The 26,515-nt window shown below is 52.3% G+C and overlaps 17 protein-coding genes across 17 annotated transcripts; 7 read left to right on the top strand and 10 right to left on the bottom strand.

Annotated features, from left to right (window-relative positions):
- Nucleotides 1-132: 132 nt before the first annotated feature.
- Nucleotides 133-2,298, bottom strand: KL911_001063 (uncharacterized protein; the record flags this gene model as incomplete). Its single annotated transcript, XM_043195980.1, has 1 exon — nt 133-2,298. One exon carries the CDS (start codon nt 2,296-2,298, stop codon nt 133-135), a length of 2,166 nt encoding a protein of 721 aa, XP_043056627.1.
- Nucleotides 2,299-2,472: 174 nt separating this feature from the next.
- On the bottom strand, nt 2,473-3,444 carry KL911_001064 (uncharacterized protein; the record flags this gene model as incomplete). Its single annotated transcript, XM_043195981.1, has 1 exon — nt 2,473-3,444. One exon carries the CDS (start codon nt 3,442-3,444, stop codon nt 2,473-2,475), a length of 972 nt encoding a protein of 323 aa, XP_043056628.1.
- A 79-nt stretch (nt 3,445-3,523) lies between these two features.
- KL911_001065 (uncharacterized protein) lies at nt 3,524-4,585 on the bottom strand (the record flags this gene model as incomplete). The annotated part of the gene is made up of 1 exon (XM_043195982.1): nt 3,524-4,585. The coding sequence occupies one exon, from the start codon at nt 4,583-4,585 to the stop codon at nt 3,524-3,526; it is 1,062 nt and encodes a 353-aa protein (XP_043056629.1).
- A 54-nt stretch (nt 4,586-4,639) lies between these two features.
- On the top strand, nt 4,640-5,413 carry KL911_001066 (uncharacterized protein; the record flags this gene model as incomplete). Its single annotated transcript, XM_043195983.1, has 1 exon — nt 4,640-5,413. The coding sequence occupies one exon, from the start codon at nt 4,640-4,642 to the stop codon at nt 5,411-5,413; it is 774 nt and encodes a 257-aa protein (XP_043056630.1).
- An 89-nt stretch (nt 5,414-5,502) lies between these two features.
- Nucleotides 5,503-6,901, top strand: KL911_001067 (uncharacterized protein; the record flags this gene model as incomplete). Its single annotated transcript, XM_043195984.1, has 2 exons — nt 5,503-5,697; nt 5,885-6,901. 2 exons carry the CDS (start codon nt 5,503-5,505, stop codon nt 6,899-6,901), a joined length of 1,212 nt encoding a protein of 403 aa, XP_043056631.1.
- A 4-nt stretch (nt 6,902-6,905) lies between these two features.
- On the bottom strand, nt 6,906-9,272 carry KL911_001068 (uncharacterized protein; the record flags this gene model as incomplete). The annotated part of the gene is made up of 1 exon (XM_043195985.1): nt 6,906-9,272. One exon carries the CDS (start codon nt 9,270-9,272, stop codon nt 6,906-6,908), a length of 2,367 nt encoding a protein of 788 aa, XP_043056632.1.
- Nucleotides 9,273-9,328: 56 nt separating this feature from the next.
- On the top strand, nt 9,329-11,827 carry KL911_001069 (uncharacterized protein; the record flags this gene model as incomplete). The annotated part of the gene is made up of 1 exon (XM_043195986.1): nt 9,329-11,827. One exon carries the CDS (start codon nt 9,329-9,331, stop codon nt 11,825-11,827), a length of 2,499 nt encoding a protein of 832 aa, XP_043056633.1.
- A 249-nt stretch (nt 11,828-12,076) lies between these two features.
- On the bottom strand, nt 12,077-13,392 carry KL911_001070 (uncharacterized protein; the record flags this gene model as incomplete). The annotated part of the gene is made up of 2 exons (XM_043195988.1): nt 12,077-12,366; nt 12,714-13,392. 2 exons carry the CDS (start codon nt 13,390-13,392, stop codon nt 12,077-12,079), a joined length of 969 nt encoding a protein of 322 aa, XP_043056634.1.
- A 54-nt stretch (nt 13,393-13,446) lies between these two features.
- Nucleotides 13,447-14,265, bottom strand: KL911_001071 (uncharacterized protein; the record flags this gene model as incomplete). Its single annotated transcript, XM_043195989.1, has 1 exon — nt 13,447-14,265. The coding sequence occupies one exon, from the start codon at nt 14,263-14,265 to the stop codon at nt 13,447-13,449; it is 819 nt and encodes a 272-aa protein (XP_043056635.1).
- Nucleotides 14,266-14,420: 155 nt separating this feature from the next.
- Nucleotides 14,421-16,157, top strand: KL911_001072 (uncharacterized protein; the record flags this gene model as incomplete). Its single annotated transcript, XM_043195990.1, has 1 exon — nt 14,421-16,157. One exon carries the CDS (start codon nt 14,421-14,423, stop codon nt 16,155-16,157), a length of 1,737 nt encoding a protein of 578 aa, XP_043056636.1.
- Nucleotides 16,158-16,194: 37 nt separating this feature from the next.
- KL911_001073 (uncharacterized protein) lies at nt 16,195-16,707 on the top strand (the record flags this gene model as incomplete). The annotated part of the gene is made up of 1 exon (XM_043195991.1): nt 16,195-16,707. The coding sequence occupies one exon, from the start codon at nt 16,195-16,197 to the stop codon at nt 16,705-16,707; it is 513 nt and encodes a 170-aa protein (XP_043056637.1).
- Nucleotides 16,708-17,111: 404 nt separating this feature from the next.
- On the bottom strand, nt 17,112-17,528 carry KL911_001074 (uncharacterized protein; the record flags this gene model as incomplete). The annotated part of the gene is made up of 1 exon (XM_043195992.1): nt 17,112-17,528. One exon carries the CDS (start codon nt 17,526-17,528, stop codon nt 17,112-17,114), a length of 417 nt encoding a protein of 138 aa, XP_043056638.1.
- Nucleotides 17,529-17,864: 336 nt separating this feature from the next.
- Nucleotides 17,865-19,532, bottom strand: KL911_001075 (uncharacterized protein; the record flags this gene model as incomplete). Its single annotated transcript, XM_043195993.1, has 1 exon — nt 17,865-19,532. The coding sequence occupies one exon, from the start codon at nt 19,530-19,532 to the stop codon at nt 17,865-17,867; it is 1,668 nt and encodes a 555-aa protein (XP_043056639.1).
- Nucleotides 19,533-19,627: 95 nt separating this feature from the next.
- On the bottom strand, nt 19,628-22,552 carry KL911_001076 (uncharacterized protein; the record flags this gene model as incomplete). Its single annotated transcript, XM_043195994.1, has 1 exon — nt 19,628-22,552. The coding sequence occupies one exon, from the start codon at nt 22,550-22,552 to the stop codon at nt 19,628-19,630; it is 2,925 nt and encodes a 974-aa protein (XP_043056640.1).
- Nucleotides 22,553-23,072: 520 nt separating this feature from the next.
- Nucleotides 23,073-24,776, top strand: KL911_001077 (uncharacterized protein; the record flags this gene model as incomplete). The annotated part of the gene is made up of 2 exons (XM_043195995.1): nt 23,073-23,529; nt 23,662-24,776. The coding sequence occupies 2 exons, from the start codon at nt 23,073-23,075 to the stop codon at nt 24,774-24,776; spliced, it is 1,572 nt and encodes a 523-aa protein (XP_043056641.1).
- Nucleotides 24,777-24,936: 160 nt separating this feature from the next.
- KL911_001078 (uncharacterized protein) lies at nt 24,937-25,707 on the bottom strand (the record flags this gene model as incomplete). The annotated part of the gene is made up of 1 exon (XM_043195996.1): nt 24,937-25,707. One exon carries the CDS (start codon nt 25,705-25,707, stop codon nt 24,937-24,939), a length of 771 nt encoding a protein of 256 aa, XP_043056642.1.
- A 133-nt stretch (nt 25,708-25,840) lies between these two features.
- On the top strand, nt 25,841-26,510 carry KL911_001079 (uncharacterized protein; the record flags this gene model as incomplete). The annotated part of the gene is made up of 2 exons (XM_043195997.1): nt 25,841-26,383; nt 26,490-26,510. The coding sequence occupies 2 exons, from the start codon at nt 25,841-25,843 to the stop codon at nt 26,508-26,510; spliced, it is 564 nt and encodes a 187-aa protein (XP_043056643.1).
- Between the last annotated feature and the right edge of the window lie 5 nt (nt 26,511-26,515).

Below are 26,515 nucleotides of genomic sequence, written 5' to 3' on the forward strand. Positions count from 1 at the left end.
CGGAATTTAATCCAATAGATCTTAAGTCTACCGCCTTAGACCACTCGGCCAATCCTCCAGAATATCGAAAAATTTACCGATGGTTACCACATAACCCGCAGCCAGCGACTGCCCGTAAATATAACAATCAATCTATAGATGCGGCACATTGAGACTTGTCAAAAGCATGTTCATGACGCTGAACAAACCCTCTCCAAGAACCAGGCCGCTGCTAAATATAATCAGACGAACTCTGGCGTCAGAATTCCCTGGAGTGACTTTGCGGAGCCAAAAATATGAAACCAGTCCTCCAACAAACCGTGCAAGAGTGAAGGAGGGCACGTTGTAAATTCCAATTCCAACAGGGACTCCACTGGGAAGAAACTTGACGTACTTGTGCCACTTGTTTTCTGGAGTCACGGTGTTTTTCAAAAATGAAATAACTGCAAAAACGATACCCAATACTATGGCAAACTCAAAAACTTTTGGAGGCAGCCCTGAACCGTTCACGAGTCTTGCGCAATCAATCCAGATTACAGCTGTAGGGATCTTGAACATTTGATTTGGGATTTCATAGATGCTGTTGTACAGTTTGTACATCACAGCACTTAGCAGCACGGAAAATAGCGATCCATAGATCTGCGCGATGAACTGTGCTTTCGGGGACGCTCCAAGGAGGTATCCAGTTTTCAGATCCTGCATCAGGTCGCCCGCCTGTTGCGTTGCCGCCTCAGAAATCGCGCCTGAAATGAGGTTGATGAGGATTGCACCAGGCTGAGATTTAGGTATGATCAAAGCGAAAATCAGCTGTGACAATTTTCCAATTCCGCTCACAGGGTTCAAATCTGTCTCTCCCAGTGCTCTGACGCCAAGAACAGACAGAAATAGAGATAATATGATTGCCGTTACGATGGTGTAAATCGGCACAACCGGGCCGAAAACCAGTCTCGTGCACACCACGCAGGCCACCGACGACACAATCAGCCCGACAACGGTAACAGTCGCCGAGATTTGGTGAGACTCGTCCAGATCCACGTATGTGGAGCGGTCACTGAGTTGATCAGCTTCGGGCAATGAAGAGGAAGAGTTTTTCTGGGTACGGTCATTCGACCCTTCGCCATGATAAGTGCTGTTTGAAATGTCTTCATCAGAAGCAACCTCATTTTCATCAATCAGTCTTTCCAGCTCCTCATGCGGAGAGTCCACAGAGCCAGCTCTGGAGAGTGGTCTAGAGGAAGGTGAACGGTATAGTGACGCTAGCGACTTGACGACGATGACGAGAAGCGAGACAATAGAATCGCTGATCATGATGGCCAAACTAATCCACATAATCCAGCCTTCTGCACCCTCTTTCCAGTCGTCCACCGGTCCAGGGGCCCAGCCCATTTTTTGTGCTAGAGGACTGAGAACACACCAGCCAAACACCATACCGACCATCATGTAGGCCGTCGTGGTGAATCCCATGATCATTCCCTGGCCGATGTATGACGGGGATGGCTGGAAGTTGATCAGGTAGGAATCCGAGATCCTTTTACCAAGAATTGGTATACGCTTTATCTGAGGAATAAAATAGGCGACAACGGTATAAATAGAGGAGACGCTCGAGGTAGCGGCAAGAAGCTTAATGTTCGTTTGGTATGTTTCAACCTGCTGGAGCTGGCACAGATCCTGGGACTCGATGATTGTGATGTTGTTCGGCGTTGGGGGTCGTTCGGGATGAGATTCGTGTTCTCCTGCGGACGAGGACTGTTTGGGCTGCGATTTCATTTTGGACTCGACGTTGAGTGTCGTTCCGTGAAAAACGGATATGAGGGTGGCAGTGGCGCTGCCGCTAGGAAAAGCCAGCTTCTCCTTGATGATGAATTGCTTCCGAAGAGGCACAGCGAAAAAGACTCCGAAAAAAGCTAGTCCGAAAGCCCAGGTCATGAGCTTCCACACTTGAGACAGGTCGATCCCGGACTCCGAGCCACTTTCAGCATCCGTCATGAGTTTCTCAATGGCGGGAATGATGCCAATGAATCCATACGCCAACGGCCCAGTGGCAACAGCAACTGCGACGCTCTGGACAAAAACGTTTTCGACGTCCGTGAAGTAGCAATGGAGCCGGGGCTGCAACGTTTTGAATATTGAGAACCCAAGCAATGCTGATGGTAGCGACATCATCGAAACCCAGCCTGTTTGCAGCCCGAATTGGAAGTTGGATATAAGAATCACAGAGCCGATAGCAAGACCGGCTATCGTGGACCGCAAAGTGACCTGCGGCAGGGCAGCTTTGGATTCCCAGGGCATGTCGTTGGGGAGCTTTGCTGTTATTGGCATGGGAAAGGAAGTCGACTCTGCAATGTGGGTAGAGAAAAGCCGGGGATAAAGAACGAAGAGTGGAAAATTTGCTGACTAAATTACGAAAACGGAGAAAACAATCTATCGCTTTGCTCTCTTTAGGTAAAAATACTTATCAGGTTTACGGCTGTGCAAGCAAAAAATCAGCGTTTCTCATGCAAACAAAATGTACTTAAGGATGTCGCTCAAGGTGAGTACCCCGACCAAGCGGCCGTCATCGTCCACTAGGAACAGACGATGAAGACGAGACTTGCGAATTGTCTCTAGAATCACACACAGGTTGTCCTTCAGCGTGCAAGTGTACACTCCCTCGAAATCGTCAGATCGTTTCATGAGTGCCTCGCCCACGCTCAGCGACAGATCTGCGTACATCCCACCTTTTATTAACGAGAGAACGTCCACGGCCTCGTAAACGTTTACCAGCTTATTTTGCTCGTCAACGATCGGAACCGAGCTCACGGAGTTCGAAATCAGCATATGGATGACGTCCATCACGGGTGTTTCCATCCTAACGGCCGACAAATTCTTGGTTGTTCCGATGTTGAGTTCACTTAGCGGTTGCTGCAGCATACGTGCCTCCTTGCAATTCATACTAACAAATTTGAGGATCCGGTATTGTGTGAGCACAGACACCACTATCTCTCTATTTGTCTTCTCGTCCTTATCGATCAAGGGAATCCGTCTCGCAGAGCTCTCGATCATTTTCACACACGCTTCATACAGTGATTTGAACGGGTGGATAGAGATCGTTTCCAGTTGTGGAACATTTAATTTCCTCTCCACGTCGCGCAAGCCATCAAGTGTCAAGTTATCCACAAACTGAAATTGGTCTGGGTTTTGAGAGTAGTACTGGATCACGTTAATGAAATCGGTGGAAGTGAGCAGTCCTGCAAACTTTGAAGTTTTGCTATTCCATAGTGGAGCGGAGACAATGCTATTCTGTAGCAGAATATTTAGTGCTCGTTTAACCAGCAACGAAGTCTCAAAAACAATTAGTCGGTAAGAAACCGGAAGAACGTCGAAGGAGTTCTTGCTCTGCAAAAACGTGCGAATTGCGTTCAAGGCAACCTCTTGGTCTCTGCGGGTCTCCTCGGAGCTTGGAGCCCCCGGGTTCTCTTGTTCCATTTTTATTGCCTCTGTTTAAATACTATTAATTCTCTCCATCTTTTTTTGTTCAACCAAAAAACAAAATTACCCGGACACATCACAAAGCTCCATACTTCTCCAGCAACTGTCTCCTCTTTGTTTCTCTGATCAGTTCCTTCTCTACTTCGTTCTCTTTCATCGCCTGTCTCTCTGCTGCTGGTGGCGCTTCAGCCACATCAATGTGGCCGGTCAATGGCTCTCCTAAAACGAACTTCCCATTATCTTTATTCTGCTTTGTATTTGCGAACCGTTTCTGCTTTTCAAATTCCTCAGCTTCGCCAAATTCCTGTCGAACAAACTCGCCCTCTTCACTGAGAAACTTTGCTTTGTTGTCGTCTACTGTGGTCTTTTCAATTTTCTCCTGAGGCTCCGTGATGCCCACACCCTCCAGATATTTTGCCTTCTCATCCAGAGCTCTGGTTGGAATATTGGTACCGCTAGCGATCATGGTCTTGGAGTTTGCCAAGATCTCAGCAATGCCCAACTCTTCCATCTCAGCAAGCTCGTCCTCGTCGTACTCATAATCCTGCGTTGTCGTGTGCTCGGTCCGTTTCTGCTCGATTTCACGCATTGTCTTGAGATGCTCTTCGTAGTCTTCCTCATTATTGAAGCCGTGCCATCGATCTCGCTTTGTCTCCCAGTCTTGAGTGTCTTTCTTCACCCGAAGAACCTTTCCAGACCCGCTTTTGGGCTCTTGCTTGCGGTATTTGAAGCTGATTTTGCGCGGTTTCTCCAGACAGTCTTTTCTCGAATGCTTGGTGCTGCCGCAGTTCTCGCAGCCTCCCTTCTTGAGCAGCGTCCGTCGTCTTTTAGTTTCTTCGGCCACAAAATCGTATTCGTCCGCGATCCCTGCGCCCTTCCGAGGCTCGCTGTTCGGAACAAATTCTGCGTCGGGATCAAGACGCTGATGTCGAAGTTTGTCTACAGAGGCGGGCTCCGCCGCTCGCTTCCTGCGCAGGTTCGAGTCGACCTTGAGCGCGTCTTCCTCGTAGTACCACGGTTTACTCGAGATGTAGTTTGGAATGTAGTCGCTCACTGCTTTCCCTGCATCGTCATATTTCGATTCATCATCCGGGATCGGCGCTCCAAAATGGTTGTAGCCTGGGTGATCGGTATCCATAAAAGAAAATAAAATTATTTTAGAGGAAGAAAGGCTGTGCTGAAAATTTTATTCATGAAGAAAGTGCAGACCAAGACGTTTGTCAAGAAGCTGGCATCCACCGATCGCAAGACCAGGGACCATGCTTTGGAGACTCTGAAAAAATATCTTGGAGCCAGGGCAGATGTCCGACCCCTCACGTTACCAGAATTTGAAAAACTATGGAAGGGATTATACTATACGATGTGGTTCAGCGATAGACCACGGCCGCAGCAGAGACTGGCAGATGATCTTGCCAAGCTTTTTTCCGAATGTATCTCCAAAGAGCAGTTCTGCTTGTTTGTCCAGGCGTTCTGGGCAGTTGTCTGCAAAGAGTGGCCTACCCTAGACCAATGGAGAGTGGACAAGTTCTACTTGTTGATGAGATACGTGGTGCGTGAGTGCTTTGTGAGGCTGCAGAAAGAAGAGTGGGACTTGGAGTTCCTTGAAAATTACATCAAGGCGCTTGAAGCCGACGTTCTGAGCGGCAGACCAGCAGTTCCTCCTGGGGTCACATACCATGTGGTGGATGTTTATTTGGACGAGCTGGAGCACGTGGTTGTTGGCGAGGAGGAGGGCGCCGATGCAGACAATGCCAAGGAGAAATTTGACGATGTTCCTCTTGCAGAACTTTTGCAACCGTTTGAAAAGCTGCGGAAAGACGCTCTGATGAAAACTCTTCGTAACAAGGTGCGGGACGATCTGATCAGAGACGAAAGATTGAAGACGTGGGGATACACAGAGAACAAAAGCGAAAAGGAGGAGGAAGAGCAAGAGGAAGAGGAGGAAGAATGGACCGGATTTGACTAATTTATTATATAGCGGCAGAGTAAATCATCGAACGAGCATTAAAAATTCGTTTACCCTGCTTTTTCGTTGATTATTTTCCATTAGTTGTTATGGCTGAGTTCGATAAGCTGACCGAGGCTCCTGTGGAGTTTCTCAAAGAAGGTTCCCGGTTTGTTGCCAAGTGCACCAAGCCATCCAAGAAGGAGTACCTGAGACTTGTTCGCGCCGTGGGGATAGGCTTTTTGATGATGGGCGTTGTTGGATACGCCATCAAGCTAATCCATATTCCAATTAGATACTTGATTGTTTAGTGGGTGCTGAGGGGGCGAAAGGACGCTATAGATACGAAATGGCCTTGCCCTACTCTACAGAATCTGATTAAATTAATTGTACTAATGTTACTACCTTATAATCGTAGATGAGAGGTGGTGCTGGGCTAGCTGATACGCGGAAAATCAGCACACTAGAACCAGCTCGCCACGCTTGTGGCAGCCTCGTCCGTGTGTTCTGTCGTCGGGACGCACCTGGGCGTCGATAGGTGCTTCAGCGTCATCGCCGTTTTTGTGTCGTCGCCGTCGCGACTTTTTTCTCATGAGTTTCTCTTCGCTTCTGACACAGATCACCGGAAAGGGCACGCACGCTCCTTCTTCCGGAGCCAAACAGACACCGAACTTGTCTGTGAGCGCGTCTGTGCCGAAATCGAGTGGCGAAGCGAGGAAAACGCCGACGACGGCCAAGAAACCCAGCCGGTCTCTCCTGACCACTCCGGCACCAGACCCGGCGGTGCAACGGCTCAAGGAGGCGAGACGACTAGAAAAGGAGAAGCAGGAGGAGCTTAAACGGCAAAAACGGCTCGAGATGCTGAAGAAGCGCGACAGCGAGCGCGACAGACTCAGCAGACAGAAACCTGTGCCCAGCAAAGACACGGCGAAGAAGCCACCTGCTGCTCCGGCGCGGCCGCCGCTACCAAAAATGTCGTTCAAGGAGCTGATGTCGCGGGCGGAGACCGTCGACAAGAACAAGCTGGTTTACGCGCCGATCAAGATGGAGACGAAGAAGAAGGACGCCGGCAAGAGGCCCGAGAGGAAGTTTGCACAGCCTTCGCCGGCGCTGCTGGAGAAGCTGTCGAAGCGGGAGAAGCCGAACGCTGCGAAACGGGACAAGCAGTCGCTGCAGCGGAGCGCGCGCACAGACAGCTACGGCATCGAGGCAGACTCTGGGGCCGAGGACGAGGACTCGTTCATTGAGGACGATAGTCTGGACGATTTTGTTGTGGACGACCCGCGCGAGCGCCGACGCGACTATAATAGCGACGAAATCTGGCAGCTGTTCAACAGAGGCAAGAAGCGGCAGTACGTCGACGTCGACGACGACGACATGGAGGCCACGGGCGCCGACATTCTCGAGGAGGAGGAGCGGGCGCTGCGGCAGGCACGGCTCGACGACAAGCGCGAGGAGTTGCTGGAGCGCAGGCTGAAGGAGGAGAAGCTCAAGCGCAAGAAGGTGTAATGCATTAATCACTATATTCGAATTCGTAGCCTTCGGAGTCGGAGTAGTCGGCAGAATTGCTGTCGCTCCCGGCCCCTGAATCGCTCGTCGGCGGGGCAACAGTGTCCTGGGGCAGAAATCCGCCAGAATCGGCTTCCGGAACAAACCCCCCTGCTGTGTCTGGGCCGTCCTCTGACGCAGACTCGTGCTCACTTTCAGACGGGGCGTCCTCGCCCGAGTCCTCCACCAGCCCGTGCTCCCTGTCGAGCCGCTTGGAGATGCGCAGCTTGGCCAGCACCACGGCCCACACACGCAGGGCCGCGGCCTCGCGCCGTCTCCGCGCTGCCTCCTCTTCCTCCTCCCTCAGATATTCGCACACCGCCTCGACAGCCTCCTTGTGCTCCGCCAGAACAACCACGCCAGCAATTCGCACGCTGACGCTTGCTCCGCGGCCCCTGCTACCACTGCCAAATTCGAAACCCACGGCAGCAGGCACGTAGTCGATTTCGAGCAATTTCGCGGCCTTCTCGGCCTGCTTCTCAGGAACGTGCGCGGTCCCCTCGGGCAGCATCCACGGCTGGTACAGGTCGATGTTGCCGTACGAATTGCGCGGGATCTTGCCGTCCACGACGGGCGGCGGCACGTACTTCTCGGTCTGGTGCTCTCCATAGAGCCTGACGTCGTCGTCGTCGTCGTCGTCGTCGGGCCGCTGTTTGCGCTGCTCCCGCACCTTGAGCGGCTGTTCGCCAATCTTGAGCACTCTGCCCCGCAAGAACCAGGCCTTGGCAGACCGCACGGTGACCACGTTCGAACGACGATATACCGGCACCAGCTCGCCCGCCTTTCCGGCCTTCGTCTTCTTGCGGACCGTTCCGCAGCTGATCTTGGGCTTCAGCACCTCGTTCGCCTTCAGCTGCTCCTCCAGCACATACACCGGGTGGTTCGCGAAGTCCTGGATCGAGTTGGGCATCCCCTCCTTGAGCGAGCGCTGCTCAAACTCGACCTGCTCGTACTGGTCGATTTTGTTGCTCGCGAGCCGGCGCCACGAGTTGGCACCGCGCAAAAGCTTGTCGTACCAGTCCTGGCCGCGCGGATCTCTCGTGATACGCTTCTTGCGCGTCTTGGCGTTGAAGTGCACGCTGTAGCGCCGCGTGACGTCGCGCACGCCGCCCAGCCGGTCGTAGGCCAGCACGTACGTGGTGTTGTTGGGCCACTCGAACCTGGACCGCGTCCCGACGTTCTCGATGTACCGCTGGACGATCGGGTCGACGCTGGTGAACCGTTTGCTGGCGCTGTCCCAAACCTCGCACCAGAAAACAGGGTACTGCACGTCGTCCTGTGCTTCTGGCCGGAAATTCGTGTACACGGGCCTGTTGACTCGCAGAGCAGAAAGCAGCCGCTCGTGCTGCGACGCGGCCTTGCGTCGGCGCGGCGAGGATTTGGGAGCAGGGCTGGCTTCTTTGGAGGAGCCACCGGAAGCGGTAGACGGTGCTAGGACAGCCAGATTGGTAAAGTCTGGCGGCTGGAGCGAGAACACAAGCCGGCAGTTGATGTCGAGCGCACGCAGCAGCGCCACAAAGCCCTGCGCCGCCAGGTCGCGCGACCCACGCCGCTGCTGCATCCGCCTGACGAACTGCGCCTTCGTCACGTTCTCGCCCTGAACGGCCGGCTGCTCCCACAGCTTCGCAATCTCCTCCCACGTCTTCCTGTACAGCCCGCGGTGGCGCGTCTCGACCGTCCAGCTCCGGTACCAGTACTGCATTAGGTGGCGCAGCAGGTCCAGCAGACGGCGCGACTTGGCCGCACTGGTCACGTCTGGCCGCTGCTGCTGCTCGTGGTACGCGTCCACCTCCGCAAGCAGCTTTCCCGGCACCTGGCCGCGCAGCACGCGCAAAACCTCGGGCGAACTGCACCAGGCGTTGCGCACGACGCCGTGGGCCACCATCGCAAACAAATACAGCATATGCAGCGTTTTGCGGAACAAGCGCTCGTCGGCCGACACAACGTTCTGTTTGCGCGTCTGCTTCGTCGGCCGCGAGATGGAAACGGTGATTTCCTCGGACAGGCTCGCGCGGTCGAGATCTGGGGCCGTGCCACTTAAATCGACGTCCTCGAAGTCCTCGTCAAACTCGCTGTATTCGTCCTCGTCGCTGTCCACGCTAATCGTCTCGGCGCTGGCAGCTTCTGTCTGCGGCGGCTGCGGCGAAACCGAGCTTCTGTCGGAAACCTCGATCACAGAGTCGTTTGCGGGCTCGATCTTCGCTCGCTTGTCGCTGGCCGCCTCGTGCTCGCCGCTGCGGCCCCGCCGCCCGCCGTGCCGCTTCAGTGGCCGTGCCGGGCCCTCAGAGCCCGTGTCCGACCCGCTCGACTCCCGCAGCGCCTCCGCAAGCATCTCCCGATACTCCAGAGAAAATTCATGAGACATAATTATTTTTCTCCAGGCTGTGTATGTGGAGAAGTATGCTGAGATTGGTTTCGCCGCCGTTGCGCAGGACCTCCGCGGCGGGCCTTGTACGCCACCATCACACAATCCGGTCTACACAGATGCTGATGGACTTTATCAATGGTAGGACGGCGAAAGACGAGCCAAAAGGTCCGTTTTCAGAGACCCCACGGAGCGTTTCTGCCATACTCGAGTCGAAGTACTCCTCGTCGCCGTACTATCGAATAGGCGCGTCCCTGGCCTCCAGCTCCTCGGGCAGCATCCAAGACACTCTGCTAAGTCTAACCCATGCCTCAGACAATACAGGATACCACAAAAACTTGCAAAAGCTGACGGACGAGGAGTCTGTTCTGAGTCTGCTGCTTCATTGCATGATTTCTGCTGTCGATCCCCGGTACAAAAACGCGCCTGCAGAGACACTGGCGCTCTCATTTCGGGGTGGAGTCCGGCCCGTGCCGCTATCGGTGGCAAAATCTACTCTGGAAGCGTTTGTTTTCCGCCAACACTGGCCCGCCATCAGCTCCAGCGAGTCGACGCTGATCGCGTTCCAGCTGCTAAAGCAGAAACTCAACCAGACAAGGGGCTGGCAGACTGCCGCTCAGTCTGACGACGATGTGCTGAACTGGATAAACAGCATATTTGCGCCCACTCTGTACCGCTCCGTGTACGCTCTGAAAAACGCATCCAAAGTGCCTGTCCCGGTGATATACGACATTCTGCTCCGCCAGCCGCAAAACAGGCAGGAGTTCTACTCGCTGCTCGAGCTCTACAGGCACTGGGGGCAAGATGTGGCTCTTCTGGACCAGGAAAAGTGGTGGTACTGCAGCCAGTTGCAGGAACCTACAGATCCTCTGTTTAACCGGAAACTGCTGCTGCCGCCGGCATTTTCAAACCTCTACTTGTTTGCGCTCCGCGAGGCACCGGACGCGCTTGAGACCATACTGGACGTCTTTCTTTTGAGCAACTCGCCCGAGCTTGTCCCGCAAATTAGGGAAATCCTATGGCGGACCGCCCTGGACGTATCCGGCGAAAATAATGGCTGGCCCTGCAAACACTACTACGCAGCGCAGTCGAAGCTGATCGCGGCGATCAACAAGGCGAACAGAGAATCAGAGAGCGATCTGATCGATTGCAACATCATGCTTGCTGCGTCGGTGGTCTCGTACTTTAGCGACCGCGATAAAGCTTACCAGCTATTCAAGGCAGCACAGGCCAAATTCGACCGGTGGCAGCTGGACTCGTTTGACATCGACGGATTCGAGCGCGTGCTGAGCCAGCCGAGGTCGTCGCCGTCGCACACAATCGAGGAACTGCGCAGGCTGCGCACGGACTTCAACGTCAAGTCGCTCTGCACGTCCATTCTTCTTATCCAAGCCCAGGATGGACGGTACTGGGGCAGCGAGTTCGCCGACCAGCTCGTCTCTCTCATGGCGTCGCTTGACAGCAAGCTGAGAGACCGGTATCCGGAGATATGGCTTTTTGTCATCTACAAGATCTTCACCACAAATGTGTCTCTCAACCGTCACCAAAAAATATGGAACCATTTTGCTGCGAGAGGGAGCTCTGACCCGAACCCCAGAGCAGTGGACATACTCATAGACAACATACCGTCGCGAAGCAGCGTGGAGCAACTGCTGGAGGCCGGCGATTTTGCTCTGGACAACATCAACCTTGCTCACTTTGTTGCTAAGCTGTATCTTTTCAGTAAGTTGCGTGTGCCTCGGAGAAAAGTCGGACCAGTTCGAGAGAAGAATTTAGTCGACCGCTACGAGCGTGAGTGCGATACCATAATCGAGGAGCGTGCTTCGCGCCAGAATCTGTCGGTTGGGGTATTTGAAACGCCTGTCGAGCTGGCGCGCGCACTTTTCGAGCAGGACCACAGCTCGCGGCAAATGGTAGCCAAGCACCTAGTGGGCGAGTGTCTGATCGATCCTGCCGGCGCCCACACCAGATATCAACAATTCCTTGACGACAACAGTCCGCTTGCCCTGTCGTCGCTGTTTCTGGCCGCGCTAAGGCTTCGCGAGCTGCGAACCTACGACTCCGTTGTCTGGGACGATAAAACACCTCTAGATTTTGCTATACAAGAGTTCGACCTCAGAACCAACCGCGCGTACAAGGACAACCCCGATCTGATGTACCCTACAGAGAATCTTCTGCTGGTTTATATAAAAGCCTTGGGCGAGTTTGAAAGGCGCGCCGAGCTCACATCGCTAATATGGAGACTGGTGGATCTGCGGTTTCCAATGATTGCGGAGCTGTTCGAAGCGTATCTCTCATACTTTTCTGAAAGTGATGCCAAACAGCTGGTCCACGGACTCAATCAGTATGCTGAGTATAGGGCGTCACTGGCTGACGTACGCACAGAAGGGGAGTTGGCGAGACTGAAGCAAAGCCGCCCTGTCGAATTCAGCGACGGCAGTTTCTCCAAGTTCCTCGATGCACTGGATATTAACTGGGACATTATAAAATGGTGGGAGTGGCCAGAAAAAAGTCAAACCTGAGCCTGCTCTTTGCTTGCTCCTTCTGGATCCCCCAGATCTTCCACTTCCGCGAGCTCGTCGGCCTCCTGTTTATCCTCCTTCCTGATTACTCGGAATCGAATATACCATATGGCTTGGCTCAAATACAGCCCGACCTCCAGAGCCAGGACCACCGCGAACTGGATCATTCCCAGCACGTCCAGCTCGCCCACAAGAGTTCCGGCCATCGAAAAAATGGCCCCTGCAGAGTCCATCATTAGAAATATAAAATTAATTCCGACGACGCGGCCGTTTCTCTTGAGCAGCTCGTAGTAGGGGGGCAGAAGTCCAACGGCCAGGAACACGGCGGCGATGATTCCAAATGTCGTGGTCGGCCATGTAACACCCTCTTTGTACAGTTTCTTTAGAGGAATTCCAAATCCCAGTTGCATTGCTAGCGACGTCGAGACATAGCAAAAGCAGTAGAATAAAACCCGTTTGAGCGGCGTGTTGTAAGGTGGGTAGTACATGCTTTGCAACCAGGCTATGGCGCAGAGCAGCGAAAATATCTGGGGCTGGAGCTGGTACGGGATGTACGAGTCAGACGTGATGAAGTATATCCCGAACGGGATGCCTGATAAGAGCCATAGAAACATGAATATGGGCGGGAACCCGGTGGCATCCTTGCGCTTCCACAGAAAATATATCTGGGGAGACAGCTGGATGCACCAAAGGACGGTCCCTATCGTACTCAGGACGTTTGCGGCGGTGTTGCTACCCATGGCCTTCAGAAGGACGCCGGACCGTTTTTATATAGCTTGGAAATCAAGCCGCATGGATATTTATTTCTCGAATTGCGCGGGAATTGCAAAATCTACATTAATTCATTTTATATGCAGTTGGCTCTATTCAAGCCGGCTGAGGTGACTTACCAGGTCTTCCAGATACGGGTCGCCGCCCATTTTTTCGACTTCGTGGTGCAGCAGAAGCAGGTACTCGTCGTTGGGCCCAGATTCGCCGGCAGACTTGCGAATCACCCTCGCGGTCTCCTCGACGTCCTCGGGCCCCACAAACGACTCGTTATCAGCCGTTCCGATGTAGATCATCGACTCGACGATGTACCGGCCGTTTTCACACGGCAGGCCCTGCAAGACGTCTTCGTGGCCGCAGGGGTCTGTCACGTTGAAGTGGATCTTGTGGATCGTGTAGCCGTCTTTCTCTCTGAAATCGAGATACTTTGTTGCCATGGCGGCATATTGCGGCGGAATATAGTAGATGCATCCCCAGACTCGGAGCTCGGAATAGAGCCGAGCGCTGTCGTTGATGATCTCCTGCGCGTCTGCGTTGCCCGCCAGCTCGTACCTAAGAACATCCGGCTTGAACGCCGGCGTGCCAACGATCTGGTCGCTCGGGATAATAGTCACGACACGGCCTTTCTGTTCGGGAGTGCCTCGGTTGTCGTAACTGCTCTGCCAGAACCGTCTGGCATAGCCCTGGATGTAGCCGGGGAACCTGACAAACTCGCGCGAAATGTCCAGCTCGTGGAGCGGTGGCTTCCACAGGAGCGAGCCATAACCGACGACCCAAAGAGGCGAGTCTCTTGTCATGATATATCTATCTGGAAACGGACACCACAGTTGTGCATTTTTTTAATATTTTTTTTATTCCTTGGCAGACCCGAGTCTCTGGCCGCGCCCCTGGAACGCATTATTGGACATTCTGCGCAGAAACGAGGTTTGCGTCGCCGCGCTCTTTGCCGGCTGCTTCGCCTGGAACATCATGCCGTACGGCCGCTGGAAGATCCGCGAGTTGTAGTCGATGCCCGTGAGCCTCGAAATAGCCGTCCTGAGCCACACGGGAGCCGGCAGATACCCCTGCGAGTAGTACCACACGTTGTGAGTTGTCGTGGTGGCGGTCGTGCCGACGCGGTGAGGCGGCTCCAGCATCTGCTGGCCGGTGATGACCGACATCAGCGGCCCGACCGACGCGGTCTCGATGCAATTGTAAACGTACGCGGCGCACATACCGATGAGGGCCTGGAAAAAACTTCCTCGACCGTCGACAAGCAGACGGAAGCCCAGAAAAACAGCGGGCAGCAGCGACGCCTTGATTTGCATGAAGTAGAAGTTGACGGTCTGGTCGTAGTTCGCCACGCACCACGTGTACGTGAGCGCAGAGAGCAGCGAGGGGGTGGAGGAGATCAGCGGCGGCGCAGTAATAAATGTTGCCAGCACTATTATGGGCAGAATAATCAAATGGTAGTAGATGTAGTCAGGCAGGATCCTGGAGAACTTTCCCTCCTCGAGGCCCCGTGAAAAGCTGTACACCATGTATATCTCGGTCAATCCCTGCATTGGCTGCGGATGGGGCACGAGCAGGCCGGTGAAAATCCGGTAGAACTGCCACTCGTTCCAGACGGCGGGCCAGTACCATACAAACGACACGTACGGCACGATATTGAGCGCGTTCAGCGCACACATGGCCAGCGACGTGAGCGTGATGGTGCGTGTGACCGGTGGAATCGCAGAAACAAATCTGTGTTAGTGCAATAGGGCAGATACTTACTGTGCTAGTTCTGACATGGGAAAAACAGGAAAGTGTTTTTTTCTCGAAATAGGCCTGATTATTAAATTTGATGGCATTGCGGTATGAAATAATAGCCAGGGCGGCCCGTTCAGCCCGGCTGACATACGTGCTCCTGGCGGTGGTGGTGCTGCTGTATTTGCGCTCGCGCAACAGCGATCCCGATAGCCAATTGAGCGAGCAGTCGCAGGCGTTGGAGACCCTCGTGCAGAAGGAACGCGAGCGACTAGCGGAACGAGCCCTGGAAGCGGTCGACGAACGCATCCTGCAGACCAAGTGGTTCAAGGGCAACAGGCTCGACACCCGCTGTCCGGATTATGTCGAGTACTCCCAGCACAGACACGGCCCCTTCTCGGAAGGACCCTTGAAACTGGCATACATGCGGCCGGCGAAAGACTGTCGCACCTTCACGAGCGGCGCCGTCGAGAGCGTCATTGAGGAGATGCGCCTGCGCATGGCCGATCCTGACCTATTTCGCTTGTTTGAGAACGCTTTCCCCAACACTTTGGACACCACAGTTCTGTGGCACGACCCAGATAACGCAGAAACTAACAGCCCCCGCACCTTTATTTCCACCGGCGATATCCACGCAGAGTGGCTGCGGGACTCTGCGCGCCAACTCAGTGTATACCAGCCGCTCGTCAAGAAAGACCCCAAGCTGCAGCAATTGATCAAGGGAGCCATTATCCAACAGGCCCTGTACATTAAGAAGGCGCCCTATTGCAACGCGTACCAGCCACCAGAAGGCTCAGGAGTGGAGCGCAAGCCGTCGAGTGTCGACTACGTTGGACCGCGGCCGCCCTGGAGACACGTTTTCGAGTGCAAATGGGAGCTGGACTCGCTTGCTTCGTTTCTCACGCTGACGAACGAGTACTACAAGAACTCGCACGATAGATCGATTTTCCGCCACCAGAGCTGGATAGACGCGTTTGATTTGATTCTCACTGTGCTGCGCCGCGAGTCTGTGCCCACGTTCGACGAGAACGGCGACCTGCTGCCGTTCTACTACACTTTCCAGCGAGAGACGCGAATAGGCACGGAAACGCTGAGTCTCGCAGGCTCGGGCAACCCCGTGTGCGGCAATACCGGGCTGATACGGTCGGCGTTCAGACCGTCAGACGACGCGTGTATATATCAGCTGTTTATCCCGGCCAATGCGCAAATGCAGGTTGAGCTGGCAACGCTGGAGCCCGTTCTGCGCGAGAACGGCCTCACAGACTTTGCAAACTCCGCGCGGGGGTACGCTACGGCCATTTGCAAGGGCATTGAGGAGTTTGGCGTGGTAAACCATAGGAAGTTCGGCACCGTGTTTGCGTACGAGGTGGACGGCTTTGGCGGGGTGAACATCATGGACGATGCGAATATTCCCTCGCTTCTGGCCCTGCCGGACATGGGCTACCTGGACAAAAACGACGAAATTTACCAGAACACCAGAAAGATGGTTCTGTCCAAAGACGGCAACCCGTATTACTACAAAGGAAAGTACTTTAGGGGCATTGGAGGGCCGCATATCGGGCTTTCCAATGCCTGGCCAATGTCTTTGCTGCTTCAAATCCGCACGACAGACGACGACAACGAGATCACGGAGCTTCTGGAGCTCGTGAAGACTACGACGGCGGGTCTAGGCCTGATGCACGAGAGCATACACGTGAATGCCCCAAACCACCAGTACACGAGGCCATGGTTCAGCTGGTGCAACAGTGAGTTTGGAAAGACGATCCTCGACCTGGCAAAAAGAAAACCGCACCTTATTTTCAAGCACGAATATTCCGAGCCGTACATAGTGTAAAAACGGCACGAAAAATAATTATTGTTGTATTGTATTCATGAAAAAGGTCAATTTGTACTCCGCCATTGCTCTGCGCAATGAGTGCGACGAGGCGCTTCCGGAGATAATGGCTCAGCTGGGATACAGCCAATCGTTCTTCAATACCGATTTCAAGCTTCTCGTCGGTTATTTGTCGGTTGGGGCTAGCGCATTGATGTACTGGCTGGAAAAGAAGTACGAGAACGACTTCTCAAACTCGGAGTACGTCAACTACACGACGGTGTTGGTGGTACTATTTTTCATTTTGAACGGCATCTGGGTTGGATTCACCAAATTTATCGAAAAGAACGTCAAGTACGTTGGCACCAAGGGGTCAAAAAAGGTGACAATCAGCACCAAACTCAAATCCAAGGCCGACCCGATCTACTATATAACTCTTGCGGACGGCAAGAGCACCATACAGCATACCCTCCAATTGCCGAAAGTGTTCAACTCGGACGGGTACCTTGTCCCTACCGAGCTACTTAAAGTTATCGAACAGCTGGTGCAAAAACTGGAAAAAAATAACTGAATTATCTATCCTCTATCACGTCGTCCATTCGACTAAATTTCCTGAGAGCCCGATACCACGAGTACGGGAGCGCCTGCAAAACTGGAATGAACCGTGCGTATAGCGGAAATGCAAAGAACCCGTTCTCGCCGCGGTCTATCAGCTCAACGATCCGTTGCGCCAGCTTGCAATGATCCACCAGGGGAGCCCAAAAATACCTCTCAACGCACACGTCTTCAAACATCCGTGTGGTCAGCTGGCCCGGCAAAATCGTGCTGACGACCACGCTGGGTGGCACCTCGTGTCTGAGACCCATGAAAAATGTGTGTAGGCCTGCTTTCGTGGCAGAATAGCCAGACAGACCGCGTGGAGAAACAAACCCAAGGACAGAGCTCACACACACAAGGTGGAGTCTTTCTGGGTGTCTATGGTGTTTCAGAACGTGCTGTACGAGCTGAACGTTGGCGAAGTAATTGATATCGAAAAGTTCTCGTAGCTCTGCCGGTTGCAGATGTAGAGTCTGTCTGGTCTGGCGGACACCGGCGTTGCAGATCACGGCGTCTAATTGGCCGACGCGGCTGAAGACAGTGTTTAGCGCGGTTTCCAGCGACTCCGGGTCCGCCACGTTGCACTGGAGAAAATGCACATTTTTCGTGGCCAGCGGCTCGAGCTGAGCGGATATTTCCTGGTCCAAAACGAAGACCGTCGCGCTGTCGCCGAATCTGCGCACAATTTCCAGCCCGAGACCGTGTGATCCGCCAGTTATCATAACGTTTATGTGCCTGCGCCGCTGATATTTGCACCGTTTGCTGCGCAGGTTGAGATATCGTAGCACCCAGCATATAACCACCAAAGATCCGTACCGCAGATATTTACAGTCTTTCGTCCGCAGGTACATTGGGACCGCGTACACCCAGACCCCCAGGGGATTTAGAATCGTGTAGAGAAGTACTTGCACGATATAGTCGATGGAGATGTGATTACTGCTGACCAGCAGAGGCGACGGCCCTATGTAGCTGGCATTGAAAAACATGTAGAAAAAATTACGTAAGTGACAAAAAATATGCTCCACCTAGACGAGCAACGGTAGAGAGGCCTACGCAAGAGCACGCAACTAGCAGGCTCTGCAGAATGTTTATTTGTAACAGTACATTACCAGTTATGTTACCTATAATACATCATTGACTCTTGTTGACACTCTTGTTGATGGAGATTCCGTTCAGCTTGGTGTTGTGGGACGGAGTCGGGATGAACTTTCTGACAGTGCGGATATCGTCCGACGAGTAGCCAGGGATGCGAATGTTCCAGTTTCTCTCCAAGTGCAGCTGCACATCGCGCACGTCGAGACTCTCTGACTTGCGGTGTTTGGCCAATCGGCATGCAAACGAGGTGACAGAGGTAATAAACTCGTCCGCGAGGTCCAATAGCAGGTCCTCCACGTCGCCGTCGATCGAGACCTCGGCGTCACCCTCGTCCGCCCCAACACACCTGACAAGCTCCTTGAGCTTCCTGCGGTTGAGCACTCGCTCGCCTTCCAGCTCAAAGTCCTGTGGCCGAACGAGAACAGGAGTAGTCAAAGAGGCGGCACTGATGGAGTTCCCGTTCAAGATAGACGGCCTGTTGTTCTGCTTGACAGAGACTGGCTGCGGGACGCCAATGTTGAGCTCTTCTGGAATTGGCATGTTCTGGAACCGCGACCGCGACGACTCCGACGAGGCAGTACCGGCTATAGGCGTGGCAGAGGTACCGGGACCAGCCCCGGGCACCGGTTTGGATGCGGCAGCATTGACGTTAGTGATTGGGGTGCTTGCTCCTGGCGTTGCGACCTTCTGCTTCTTTGCTGGCGGCTGCTGCTGCACGGGCGCTTTCTGGGAGCCCATCTTACCGCTGGCCATCTGCTGCATTTGCACAGACATCGGCATCTGGCCCATCATCTGCTGTTGCATGGCCGGCGATTGCGACTGCCCTGGTTGCTGAACCCTCTGTGCTTGAGAATTGGCGTTCTGGCCCTGGATCTGCTGCTGTTGCATCATTCGTTGCTGCTGGAGAGCCTGCTGTTGCGGATTCATCATCTGCTGCGAGTAGACGTCTCCCTGTGACTGCTGAGACCCCATTCGGGACTGGTTTGGGATTCCGCCTTGAGAAAGATTGAGTTGCTGGGCAAGTTGCTGTGCAAAACGTCTACATTGCTCCACCTTGCCGCTCAGTTCTCTCTCTTTCTGCATGTATTGAGCCATCTCGTTGGCCGGAGTGTTTGGATCATTGAGCTTGCCCTGAATCACAGCCAAATGGGCCTTGAACTGCTCGGCTAGCCGGAAAACCTGCTGGTATTTCGCGTGCTGGTCTTGTGTACTCTGTGCTCCAGAGCCCTGAGGAGGAGGGGTGTCTGCACCCAGGGAAGGGGACGACTGCTGGCGCTGCACCGGCTGAGGGCCCATATTCGGACGTGATCCTGGGATGTTTTGCTGTGGAGACGTGCTCATGCCGCCCTGTGCCCGCCCGGCGGCCGTCTGCATGTTTCCAAGCTGCTGCGGTGTACCCATTTGCGAGGACATTCCAGAAGCCATGTTCGGCGCCGGGGAGCTCTGTTGTCCCGCCACAGGCGTCCCAGAGCCTCTGTTCTGCGATTGAGCATTCAGCATCTGCTGTCTCCTGTTGTACTTCATTAAAACCTCCTTGATTTTTTGCGACTTTTCCAAATGTTCCTTTCCCTTAGGAGTGTCAATACCTGCGCGCTCGGCCATATCCTTCTCCAGCTGGTAGTGCCTGAAAAGCTGCTGTGCATGCTGTGGGGTGATTTGCATAATATTGCGCTGTCCTTGCGTATTTGGCGGAGATTGACTCATGGCTGGAGCAATTGGGAAAAGACAAATGTTGAATGTTTTTTTTTTTAGGCAAGGGTCGATCGACGTAGGGGTATAAAAGTAGAGGTATATACAATTCACTGTTTGCGCTTGCGCAAGTGCAGGAGCAGCTGGTTGCCCTTTCCAGCATAACGCTCGTTGTTCATCAGGCTGATGATGATTTTTCCAGGCGTTTTATTCAAGAGCCTGGCCTGCGACCCGATCACGCATCCTATAAGCTCGGACTTGGCCTGACGGTCCTTGAGTATCCTCCAGATCTCGATGTTCTGCTCGCCGCAGACAACCAGGATCTGTTCGTAGCTGTCGTAAGTGGCGTCCTGAACCTCAAAATTAAAGCGAAGTATCTCTGCTCGCGAAATTGACACGATCTGGTCTTTGCTATACTTCACGAACATGCAGTAACGAGAGTAGACCAGCAATAGGTCATAGTCTGTGTTTTTGTCATTAACAAACTGCTTGAAAGCGGCAATTGGCCTCTCTCCACGAATACGCGACTTGAGTTCTCTTCGCGTGTCCATCTTGTTGAGTTGTGTGTTGCCCATCGTGTTGAGGTTCGACAGGTAAAAGATAGGATTGTTCTCGTTGACGTGGTTGATCACAAAGTCTGTTGGGTGTAGCAGCTGCAATCCCCGAACCTTGAAAATGGGCCGCATTGACTCAAACGTCAGCTTCCATCCGTTGCTGGCAGTAACGATGCCGAACATTATCTTTTTGTCCGTCCAGCAGAATAAGATATCGCACTCCATTACGATGGGCCCACGACGGACAGTTTGGGGACCAACTTCAAACGAGTTCACGCCTTTTGCGACTTGGTACAGGCTGGAGTTGCACAGCAGATTTTTCTCGTAGCATTCGTACATATCCTTTGTGTCCACCTTGTAGAGCTTGTCCTTTAGAAGGACAAAAACCACCTCCTCGTGCACGATGGTAAGTTTGACGGCATCCGGATATGAACAGACCTTCTTCCACGTTGCTGGTTGGTCGTGTCTACCCATGTAAAGCCCGTCAGCCGTTCCAACAACAAAGAAGAGCTCCCTACCCCTGCGGAAAGTGTCAATGCTGAGCACCTGGGTATTAGCAATTGGGGGGACGGAGTACGGCTTGAACTTCGATTGAGCTAGAGCCTGTTGCACAAGATCAAGCTCCTTTCTCTCAATTGGCGGCACAGTGTATTCGTAATAGGGAACCGGACTCTGGAATGATGTGCCGTTGATTAGTTTGAGTTCGTATGTCTTGCTTAGTTTCGTGAATAGTTCATCCTTGTATTTTGGAATGTCCTTAACAAAGTTGTTGAAAAGAGTAGGAGCATCCACACGCTCGTTCCGGACGTTGTACGTGTAACAGTTTCCGGTGTCCTTTAATATTAGCGTCTTTTCTCCGTTTTCTTCCTGTATTGTATACTCAAGATATTGTAGCGCAATAGGGGGCTTGTTGAGCAAATAGCTCGCTTCTTTATGTTCGCGTTTGACCAGTGGAAGTATGTAGTTGTCTAGCAGGTAGAGCATGGCACTTTCGGAAGAAATCGCTGTCCGAAGATTTATGTCTACCGGAACACGAAGTTTTCTCTTAGCATTGAAAAGATCCACCATTTCCAGGTACAAGTAGTCCGTGCAGACCAATTTTTCGTTCAGTTTGATCTTCTTGTCTAGATCGGTAGTGAAGTCGCTAATCTTGTTGATGTTATTGAGGAGATTAAAGATGTCTTGAGCCAATGCAACAAGCCTGTCGTCCTCCATTTTCGCGTAAAGCTTCTTCAGATCCAGCACCATAAGCCTCATTGGAGCAAAGGCTTGAAGAAGATACGAGTGGCAGAGCTCTCTAGCAGACGCAAGATAGTTGTTCCCGAGTGCCAGCTCGTCAGTTTGCTCAGTGACTTCGATCCATTCTCTAAATCGTTCGTTGGCAGCAATTTTCGCCAGATACACCATGCTTCGGGAGATGTACTCGTAATCGCGCTCCAGCTTTGACAGCCAGTTCTTCAGACAGTCCAGCACGTAACGGTCGTTGACAAAAAAATGGTTATCAAAAGCCGGTTTCAACCTTTTGCGCACTAGTTTTTCCAGGTACTCGTATAGGGCCCCAAGGGGAACGAAAGTCTTCTGGAAATCTGCTTCCTGGTCTGCTGTTAGGTTCTTGGCTTCTCTAAAGGCCGGACCGTAATGAAAGACCATGCGCTTCAGATTGATCCTTAGCTTTCGAAGGAGCAGAAATAGCTCGAAAATGGCATTTTGGCGATGGAATTCAAGAGAATTCCAGTCTGTGAGAGCCTGCGCTTCATCTTCCGTTATGTGCCAGAATGCACTATATTGGGCGCCGTCGAAATAGTCGAGATCATGGACCTGGCCGCTGGGACGCGAGTCGACAATCAGCCTGACGCTCTCGGGCAGGTTTTCTATCATAACAGGACTATCATCTGCGCTGAGCATCGAATCGGTCGAGTTCTTGAATAGCAGCGAGTTATATGCGTCATTGGACGCTCTGTAGCCCTTGCGGCCGAAATAGTCCAAGGTCCCCACTGAGTCACGCAACTCGTCTTCTTCAACAGAGTCCGATCGGAGCGCTGGCCTAGCTACGGACTGACTAGCCTGTTCCAGAAGCGATTTGTGCGACTTCAGCGACGTGTTCGGTTTGAATAAAGGTTTGCGTGACTGGGTTGGCGACGCGGATGCCGATATGTCGCTCTGTACACTGCTTCTGGCATTCTTTTCAAAACGACTCTGTCCTGAGACTGAAGTTTTCTCTGTTTCTGCAATTCTCGTCCTGAACAAGGATGTTTGGGGGCTGTGCGTAAGGTAGGTCTTTGGAGGAATTGGAGGGGGCGGGCTAGGCGATCGAGAAAGCGAATCCGACGGATCAGTGGGTGGACTCAAGACTCCCATTTTCGAACTCAGGGGCGAGACAGGCTGTGCCCCGACAGTCGACATCTGGCGAAAAAACTGGCTCTCCATGAGTTGGATGTTTCGCATGTAGCGCGTCTGCGGGGATTCCTCCGGTTGTGGCATTGATAGTACTAACAAATAAATAAAAATAGTAAACAGATAAAAATGCACATCCCTACACGGAAGAAGATAGACCCTGGAGTAGCCAAGTCTTGGGCGCTGTCTGAGGGAAAAGAATCGCGCATTACCAGCGAACAATGTACATTGAGGTTCGATAAGTTCTAGGTAGAGCAGGGAATCGCCATTTCCAGTTTTCAATTGTTTTACCAGATAAATCTCCGGTGTGCTAATCGGGATAAGGAATTACTGTTTTAGGAAATAAAGATCCGGCAGGCAATCGTCTATACCAGGAGCGGATAAGCGTCATCTGGATTACATGCTCTCATCTTTAGCAAGGAGAGCATGGTAAGCGGTTATAACACCAAAGAGCTGATATCTTTGCGATATGTCCCCAGATACGCGGTGAAAAATTTTAGGTTATATTATGAAAATTTTACTAAAATTTTTCCTGCCCTGTCAACAAGTATAAAAGATTAGGCAATTCCCTCTTTTTTTTTTTGGCAAACCGCCCCTATTATTCCTGATGGCTCAAACGTTGGACTGTTCTAAAGCTGTTGAATACCTTTCGACCTACTCGGAGAAGGATGGACTTTCTGTCCACGACCTGATGGACAACAAGCTCCACGGTGGACTCACCTACAACGATTTTCTTATCTTGCCTGGTAAGGTTGAGTTCCCTGCCAACGTGGTAGAATTGGAGACCAAGTTGACCAAGAAGATCACTTTGAAGACTCCTTTCGTTTCTTCTCCGATGGACACCGTTACTGAGTCCAACATGGCCATCCACATGGCTCTTTTGGGAGGTATTGGTATTATTCATCACAACTGCACCGCTGAAGACCAGGCGGAGATGGTTAGAAAGGTGAAGAAGTACGAGAACGGTTTCATCAACGATCCTGTTGCCATCTCCCCTTCGACCACGGTTGCGACCGTCAAGGCTATGGGCCAGCAATTCGGCTTCACTTCTTTCCCAGTGACCGGTAAGTACTTTGCTTCTGCTCTTTTGGTGATGATCGAACTTCTAAAATAACTTTCGTTCTACCGACACGATCAAACGATCTTGTGGAAACCCATATCCTGAAGAAGAGCTTTCCCTCGTACTAACAGTTTAGAAACCGGTAAAGTTGGAGGAAAATTGGTTGGTATCATCACCTCTAGAGATGTCCAATTCCACGAGAACGACGCCAGCCCTGTTTCGGAGATCATGACCACTGACTTGATCACCGCCAAGGCTGGAATCTCGCTGGCTGAAGGAAACGATATATTGAGAAAGTCCAAGAAGGGCAAGCTCCCAATCGTCGACAGCGAGGGAAATCTCGTGTCCATGCTTTCCAGAACCGACTTGCAAAAGAACCAGAACTATCCTCACGCTTCCAAGTCGTTCCAGAGCAAGCAGCTGCTTTGTGGTGCCGCCATCGGTACTCTGGACAGTGACAAAGAGAGACTCGCCAAGCTGGTCGAGGCTGGCTTGGACGTTGTTGTCTTGGACTCTTCTCAAGGTAACTCTATTTTCCAGCTGAACATGATCAAATGGATCAAGCAGACCTTCCCAGACTTGCAGGTCATTGCCGGTAACGTTGTCACCAGGGAACAGGCTGCCCAGCTGATTGCGGCTGGTGCAGACGGTCTGAGAATTGGTATGGGTTCCGGATCGATCTGTATCACCCAAGAGGTTATGGCTTGTGGTAGACCACAAGGTACCGCCGTCTACAAGGTGACCCAGTTTGCTAACCAGTTCGGCGTGCCATGTATTGCTGACGGCGGTGTTTCCAATATCGGCCACATTACCAAGGCTCTTGCTTTGGGAGCATCCTGTGTCATGATGGGAAGCATGCTTGCAGGAACGTCTGAGTCTCCAGGTGAATACTTCTACAGAGATGGAAAGAGACTGAAGACGTACAGAGGTATGGGCTCCATCGATGCCATGCAACAGACTGGCAAGAACGCCAACGCGTCCACCTCGAGATACTTCAGTGAGGGCGATAAGGTTCTTGTGGCCCAGGGTGTCAGTGGATCCGTTTTGGACAAGGGATCGATCACCAAGTTTATCCCTTACTTGTACAACGGACTGCAGCACTCCTGTCAGGATATTGGTGTGAGAAGTGTTTCTGCTCTGAGAGAAGAGACCATCAAGGGCAACATCAGATTCGAGATCAGAACTGCGTCTGCCCAGATGGAGGGTGGCGTCCACGGACTGTACTCGTTCGAAAAGAGGCTGCACAATTAAGAGCACAGGTGTATACATAATGTAAGATATACCGCTTGGTGAAAATACTGGATTTTGTCTTTGCATAAATCAGGTTATAAAACCTCCTACTTCGGCTACACTATTCATCTTAATTGAATTTCAATTATTTATCATATACCTGGCTACGCCCGGTGGTCGCTCAAACGGTCTCCAAAACAACGTCCTTGAAACCTCCAGCAACCTTCTTGCCCTTCTCCTCAACAGAACCCTCGCCGTGCAAAGCAAGCAAGTTACCAAGGTCAAACTTTGGCTGCTTGAGCAGCTTGACCTTTCTGATGTGAACGTTCTGCAATGGGAAGATGGATTGGGTGCTCTTTTCAATCTCTCTGCCGATGGCCTCTGGGATCAGCTTGCCGGTCAACTGAGCCAAGGTGGAGTTAGAAACCTCTCTGGTCATGATCTCCACCATCTTCTTTCTCACTTCTCTCAGCTTGGAGGACTGAGCGTAGGTGGTCTTCTTGATTTGGTTGGCTTGTCTCTTGGTGAAAGCAATGCAGAAAACTCTCAAAACATAGTCATCGGAAGTCTTGACAGTGACGCTGGCCTCCACGAGGGATTGCCATTTTCTAACAAGGGATCTCAGCTTGTCGGTGGTGAAGTCCATGCCGTGGAAGTTGGTGAGCAGGTTCTTACCCTGGACTTCGTCAACTCTCAGCTTGATCTTCTTGTAGGAGTGGTCCTCAGAGCCTTGCAGGTCAGCAAGGCAAACCTCGACAACTCTACCCTTGAGACCGTCCGCGGCGTTCTTCAGACCGGTACTCTTGTTGATCAAAGTCTTTCCGACGTTTCTGTTTTCGAAGGTGGTTGGGGCCTTGATGTCGTACCACTCCTTCTTGGTGAATGGGTCGACAACCCTCTTCTTGATACCTTTCTTTCCCTTGGACAGTCTCTTGTTCTTTCCAATAGCCATGTTGCGTAAAGAGAGTTTTTCAAAATATTTTCCGTGATAAATTTTTCATAAATGCCAGCTGCCCGCTCCAACGTCACGTGCACGAAAGAAAGAGAGAGACAAAAAATAATAGTAAATACTGGTGCACGGGTGTATGGGTCTACTTGAGCTCCCAGGCTGTGTAATGTTTATATTTATGGACAAGAACACGGTTACGCTCAAAGTCGGCCTTGTGGGCGACGCACAGGTAGGAAAAACCTCGCTGATGGTCAAATACGTCGAAAACTGTTTTGACGAGGTGTACACACAGACTTTAGGCGTCAACTACATGGAACGTTCGATCAATATCAAGACCACCGAGATCACATTTTCTATTTGGGACCTGGGAGGAGAGGCAGAGTTCACAAACATGCTGCCCTTGGTGGCCAGCGACGCCGTGGCAGTGCTGTTCATGTTTGATCTGACCCGCAAGTCCACCCTGAGCTCGGTGAAGGACTGGTACCGGCAAACAAGGGGATTCAACAGAACAGCCATCCCGTTCCTGGTGGGCACGAAATACGACCTGTTTGTGGACCTGAGCGACGCGGAACAGGAGGAGATCACGAGACAGGCGCAGAAGTTTGCACGGGCAATGAATGCGCCGCTGATTTTCTGCTCTACCAGTGCCTCGATCAACATTCAGAAGATATTCAAAATTGTGATCAGTAAAGCATTCGATCTGAAATTAAGAATTCCCGAGATCCAGAACGTGGGCGAGCCAATTCTGATCTACACCGAGCGCAGCGACCGAGCCGACCGCAGAGTGTCCGCGAGAGAGGAGGTGAGAGGA

The sequence above is a fragment of the Ogataea haglerorum genome (assembly GCF_019207285.1).
Source record: "Ogataea haglerorum isolate 81-453-3 chromosome Unknown 81-453-3_NODE_2_length_903871_cov_94.662503, whole genome shotgun sequence".
In the NCBI taxonomy this organism is placed as follows: domain Eukaryota; kingdom Fungi; phylum Ascomycota; class Pichiomycetes; order Pichiales; family Pichiaceae; genus Ogataea; species Ogataea haglerorum.